Raw genomic sequence first — 6423 nt, forward strand, 5'->3', positions numbered from 1 at the left:
TACTCTGAATGATCCCACTGAGGTCAATGGGAGTATCTTTGTGGGTTTGTGCCCCTAGATTGTAAACTTCATGGGTCAGCTGAAATTCTGGCTCTACTAAAGTCAGTGGCAAAATTCCCATTGACTCCAATGGGGCCAGGATTTCACCTCATGTCTTTAGTTTCCACTTAAAGTGCCATGCACATCTATGACATTAAATACAAGTATTAAATAATGATGTCTCTGCAAAGAGGATATTCAATCAACAGTAAGGGTCCAATTTTCACTGAGCCTCATTTACTGAGCCCACAACATTTGCAAGTCTTATCTATTTGCATGTGAAGTTCAATTCAGATTTCACAACTGGGTAACCTTTACAAAACCCTAATCTATGGGTACGTACTTGTCCCCTATGTTTCTCATCCCATAACTGAGAATGATAAATATTTGAAAGTAAATAAGAGTTTTCCTTTTAAGATCAGTTTTCTCTATCCAGAATCCTAGCTTCTAGAAAAAATCCAATGTTCTCAATGACAACTCTTACATTGATGATCATTCTAATGGGGAAAACAATTCAGCATTCATTCAGACTATAATAGGTAAGTGAGACACTTTCCTCCCTCCCCCATAAATACGCTTCTGGTCAGGGCTGGCTCCAGGCACCAGCCGAGTGAGCTGGTGCTTGGGGCGGCAGCTTGTAGGAGGCGGCATTCTGCCCAGTCCTAGGGCAGCACGGCCGCTTTTTGTTGTTGTTGTTGTTCCGCTCCGGCCGCCCTGTAGGGGCCAGCGGCGTGGAGAACGGGAGCGCCCTGCAGCAAGCCAGGCAGGGCAGCCCGCATCCTTCCCTCCCAGCCGACCGGAGTGATGCAGAGCCCTCCCGGCAGGGGGCACGGCGGGAGGGGCCGTGTGGAAGCACCCCACTGAAGCCCTGGCCACCCTCCTTCTCTCTCGCTCCCCGTTCCCTTCCTCCCCCCCCCCCGCTAGCCAGGGCACATCTGCAGCACAGGGAGTCCCCCTGCACCCTGGCTCCGACCGCGCCACAGGTTTTTTTTTTGCTTAGGGTGGCCAAAAAGCCAGAGCCGGCCCTGCTTCTGGTATAAGGAACTTCTTAAAATATATGTTTTTGGGAAAGATATTTTAGAAGTGTTAAAAAATCCTAGAATATTTTTTATATTAAAGATAGAATAATTTATAAAATGTCAATATATTCTGGTGTCTCAAGCTAATCTGCCTCTCCTACCTAGGCTTTGCTCCAGAATTCTTCCCATCTTATGAATACATGATGCTGCACTCTGGGTTGGCAAAAAAGATAGCTGTTTATATCCAATACGGCATACTGCAGCAGAGAAAGTTGTGATGAGTCTCATTCATTGGGGACATGGCTTCACTTCTGGACTCAAACGGGAGAAATAGGTACAGTTAATATACTGTGACTGGTTTGTCTTTGTGAAACATATAGACTCAAACAAGTTATATTACTAATAGCTGAAGAACCAAGCAGCAGGTTATTACAGGACAATATTTTATGGGGCTTTACAAGCTTCATGTATATTCAGTCTCTGGATTCAACCAGCGAAGGGATGTTCTATAGCCCCATAAACTCTTATTCCAGCTTCATTCCCAGCATTGGTGGTGCAATTCCATTAAAGCCCATGGAGTTCAGCCTGCTTACACCAGTAGTAAATTTGGATCCCCAAATTCTGATGATTAAGATACAAACCAAAACTGGTTCAGGAGAGAGAGAGAGAGAACCTTCAGTGGAATGATTACCATATAGCATAGTGCTCTAGTTTCACACAATTCAATAAATGGAAGCAAGGTTCCAATATACAAACAATTCTCGATTAGCTGGTAACTGGGTTGACAGTTTTCTCAAGCTATCTAGAATAATTCAGAAGATGAATGTTGCCAGTGATCTTACTCCATTCTTAACACATAAATTAATGGCTGTTAGTGCTAAACATATGGTAATAGTCGGTTTTCCTCTTGCTTTTTAGATAATCTGATTGAGCCAAAACTTTAGAAACAAACCCTGAAATCCTGATGGACAGAGGGTCATGCTAATTTCCTCCTTGATGAGTTTATTACCCATAAAGTGAGTAAATTAGGATTAACCTATAGAACTACACATATACTGACCAGTGTGCCAGGAAAGTGGCAGCGATTGGTCAAGAAGCTGTGGTGGAGTTGTTTTAAATGCAGTTATTCCTTTGCACTGTGCATAGGTTAGTAGATGTTAAATTTGAGCTTCCCTCATGTTTTCTTTATGTGTAAATCAGTGTAAATTACAACCGTTATATATTTTCATATTTGCTTTCTTTAGGTTATCCTTAGGTGGAACTCTACCTCTGAGTTAGAACTTAACCAGCAGCCAAAAATGATGAACCAAGGACTTGAAATGGGGTCACTGTGCTGTTGGAGGTGAAATCTTTGTGACAACATAGCAGATTGAGGCCCAAATACTGATGTTCGTTAAAGACAGTCATTTTTCCTGATAAGATCATAAAGTACACAGCTGAGGAAGGCTACAACGCTCATAGGTGCTGGCTACGTTAGCTGCACCTACACTAAAGTCAATGCATTTGCATCAACATGCAAGCAGAGTTTGTCCCATTTTACATAATGTATGTCTCACTCTGCTCTAGTCATAACACCGAGTTTTTTGACCTTTTTAATATTTCATGTTTTGAGTAGCTAGTAAGATTCTTCCCCACAGATTACAAAGGTTGAAACAAGAGAAGAACTAAAATGTCCATTGACTCAAATTAAAAAAAAAGACAAAATAGCGAAAGCTATTAGTTAAAGCAACACTAATTAATACAAAATATGAGACACTGTTACAGATTTGATCTCCTGTTCAAAGTGTTAAAGTTCATAGTCAATACAGTTACATACATTAGTCTACAGATAAGTACATATTGATTCATAGACATACGCAGAAACAAGCTTGTCTCATGCAATTTGAAGGAAGCAGTCTCAGTGTGAATCGGAACCAATTAAAAAGTGCTTATTGATTTCATAGTGGAATGAATGTATAAACCAGTACATTATGGGCCAGATTTATTCGTAAATTCCAGTGCTTTGTACTGCTTTGGTGATGCAAAACAGCTGTAGACCATCTGAGTTGGTCATTTCAGATGGTTTTTCTTCTGGTATCCAGAAGATACTTACAAATCTGCCCCTAAGTGTATAACAAAAATGAAAAAGTAGGTCAACCGCAAGCACTGACGTGTGCACCATTACGTTTTGTGGTTTCATAAACGTATTTTTGTACTGCATGAAAGATGGATAGAAATCCTGTTTCTGATAAATACACAGACATGTGTCAGTTGTGTAAAAACCATTCCATTGTTGAAGTGATGACAATGTAATAAATGTGATCAAGATGCAGTAGCTATGGTTGCAAGGGGTCTTGGTATTGTACTGAACTAGTGTGCATACATGTGTGTTTGCACACAACTGCCTTCTACTAGAATCAGAAATGTTCATATGTGTTCATAGGCCCTTAGTGTAACCCCTTTGGGGTTTAGAGAGCATGGCCCCTTTAAATCTTTTTCCTAGTGGGGAGGGAGAGAGTGAGGAAAAAAGGAGGGAAACTCAAGGGGGTGATTCTGAAGCTGAGAGGGAGAGAGAAAGTGAGGCAGCAGAGAACCTGCCTGAAGCCTGGGAAGGCCAGGGCGGCTTATCAGGGACACGCCAGGACAGGAGCCAGGAGAAGCACTGTGCCAGGGAGGAATCGCCCGAGAAGGACAGGCCGGAACTGGACCCAGTATCACGGCTGCCCAGAGCTGCATGGGGCTGTGAGTACTGGGGCTTGTGACTCTACATTGGGAACAAGGAAGGAAGTTGCTAGATAGTTAAGTGGGGAGGTGGTCGCTCTGTGTGGCTTTGCAGAGAGCGGCAGAAGAGGGCACCAGAGGGGTTTGTTGGGGGAAAGTTCACTGGTGCCGAAGACGACCAGGAGCACCTGGACTAGAACTTTGCTCAGGACTCCTAAACTCTGTGTGCAGACACATTGCTCGGTGTCTGCCCTTCCAGACTGTGCTACCACTGAGCCCGTGGGGTCTTGGTTTGAATGCAACCCTGTTTTACTGCTCTCCCTATATTTCCCCCTTGTTGTTTTTCTCCTCTCATCCCTCTGTAAATAAATATCTCCCTTTCTTATATCCATTGTACCTTTCCTGTGTGTGTGTTCACTCTGGGGGGTTTGGAACAGGTGCCCCTGGGGTGGAAGGGATTTTTCCTGCTTCATTCCTGTGTGTGCCTTCTCTTGGCAAGAGCTGCTTGCAGAGCAGACTCCATCTTGGCCACGAGGGCACTAAAGTTACACTTGGTGGCCCATATGGGGACTTTGCAGTACACACACACCTACATTGCTCTGTGAAGGAGAGCCCAGGGTGCGCAAAGAATCTCCTGAGTGACTTTCATCTCAATTTCAAAAAAAAAAGGGAGAGAGAATTACTAGAAGACCTGTGCCGAGGGGCACGAATCCCAGTAACCAAAGCTGTGCTGGTGGTGAGGTTCCCAGAAGAGACGGAACCAAATGAAATTGAGGAGAGCCTAGATGCAGCTGAAATACTAGGTAGGGTAAAGGTCCACACCCGTATTTACAACCACAAAGTGAAGGGCAAGGTAGCACTATGTATTCATTCCAAAGAAGCAGATCTTGATAAAGTGCCCAAGGAGGTGCAAGTAGAAGGTATCCCCTGGACAATTCTGGGGGCAGAGCAGTCCCCTTCTAGTGTGCCCCTATCACTTGATGTGGATTCTTTAGCGTAGAAATTGCAAGCTCTGATGGTGGATGAGAAGCAGACAAGAGAAGAATTAATTTTGGCATTAGGAGGGACTCCAACACCTGCAGCATCCAGCCTGGTGAGATGGGCCAAAGAGCTGGGAAACGCTCTCAAAGATGCATTGAAGCCAGCATATGAAAGTGCTCCATACAAGTGGTTACGTTCTTTCTCAGCGGTGTCACCTGTACCCTCAGGGGAGGATGATTACGAGACCTGGAGGGATTTTACTGTGCCACTTGTCCAAGAGTGGGAATGCTCTGATGCTGAGAAGCAGAAACGTGTGCTTGAGAGTCTGAGGGGACCTGCCATGCGAATTGTCCGAGCCCTGAAAGACTCCCAACCAGCTGCCACAGTGCAAGGCTATTTAATCGCTCTTGAGAGTGTCTACGGTGTTACTGATAGCAGTGAAGACCTGTATTATCGTTTCCGCCATACCTATCAAGAGCCCCACGAACGATCGTCGGATTTCATCAGGAGACTAGAGGATTTGCTACAGCAGGTAGTGCGGAAGGAGGGCATCCCCACCAAGTGCATTGATTCCGCTAGGTTGGACCAAATCCTTCAGGGCACCTGGCAAGATGGGTTGATGTTGTGGCGACTGCAGCTGAGGGAGCGGGCCCAAAACCCAACCCCATTCCACAAGCTCATTCGAGAGATACGTGAAGAGGAGGAGTGATTGTTGCAAGTAGATGCAGTGGTGCGGCCGAACAAGGCAGGGAGTCACACCACCACATTGCTTGGAGAGATGGAAGAGACCCCATCAGTGGCAGCAGCACTGAGAGATTTGACCAGAGAAGTGGCCATGATGAAGGCTCAGGGACATACTGTGCCACCCTCAAGAGGGGAGAGTAGCAGGAGGGGTGATAGCTGGCGAGAAGGTTTCTGTTACAACTGTGGAAGAGATGGTCACTATGCCTTGGACTGCCAAAACAAGACAGATCATACAAGGGTATCTCAGAGATTGCAGCAAACCATTAGGAAGCTTCAAGGAAACACCACAGGGCTTGGGGAAGGAGCAACCCAAAGACCCTGAAATTCCAAGGCTCCCCAGAAGAAAAACACAAACAGGGGTTACCCAGATGGGCTGATAGGCCCCCAGGCTATAGTACCTGTTCATATAGAAGGACGATTGTGTGAGGCATTGCTGGACAGCGGATCACAGGTCACCATACTTTATGAATCTTACTACCGAGAACACCTGCAGCATTTATCCTTGCATCCCCTGTCTGGCCTGACACTCTGGGAAATTGGCTGTGACTCCTGCCCCTCTCAGGGATATATCTTGTTAAATGTCCAGTTTCCAAAGAACGTTGCAGGGCTAAACCAGGAAATAGAAAAATTGGCACTGGTCTGCCCAGATCCAAAGGGAAGAGAGCATGCACCTTTAATCCTAGGGACAAATGCAAACCTGTTCCAGAGATTGGCATGGAAAGGGAACAACTATCTGCAGGAGCTGCCAATGCATGCTTTATGTAAAGCCGCATACCAGCGAGCGAGGGGGCCCCCATCCCAAGAGAAGACCAAGGCTACACCTTTTGGGAGGGATAGTTTCCAGTTTGGGGATTCCCCCATTCCTGCTGAGTGGAAGGACCACCTGTGTGAGAAGTTAGTCAAGAGGAAGGCTGTTTCCTCTATGCACGAATGGGATGTT

The 6423-nt window shown here is 45.5% G+C and overlaps 1 protein-coding gene and 1 long non-coding RNA gene across 2 annotated transcripts; both read left to right on the plus strand.

Annotated features, from left to right (window-relative positions):
• Window positions 1-1230: 1230 nt before the first annotated feature.
• LOC128832931 (uncharacterized) lies at window positions 1231-3374 on the plus strand. The gene is made up of 3 exons (XR_008444086.1): window positions 1231-1392; window positions 1977-2074; window positions 2303-3374. It is a non-coding gene; the product is annotated as an uncharacterized LOC128832931 (long non-coding RNA).
• Window positions 3375-4773: 1399 nt separating this feature from the next.
• LOC128831328 (paraneoplastic antigen Ma1 homolog) lies at window positions 4774-5448 on the plus strand. The gene has a single exon (XM_054017638.1). The coding sequence runs from the start codon at window positions 4774-4776 to the stop codon at window positions 5446-5448; it is 675 nt and encodes a 224-aa protein (XP_053873613.1).
• The last annotated feature ends 975 nt before the right edge of the window (window positions 5449-6423 follow it).

Source organism: Malaclemys terrapin, chromosome 2 (genome assembly GCF_027887155.1).
Source record: "Malaclemys terrapin pileata isolate rMalTer1 chromosome 2, rMalTer1.hap1, whole genome shotgun sequence".
Taxonomy (NCBI): Eukaryota; Metazoa; Chordata; order Testudines; family Emydidae; genus Malaclemys; species Malaclemys terrapin.

Coding starts and splice junctions, on each gene's coding strand:
- LOC128831328 (XM_054017638.1), top strand. CDS start 4,774: ATGGTGGATGAGAAGCAGACAAGAGAAGAATTAATTTTGGCATTAGGA.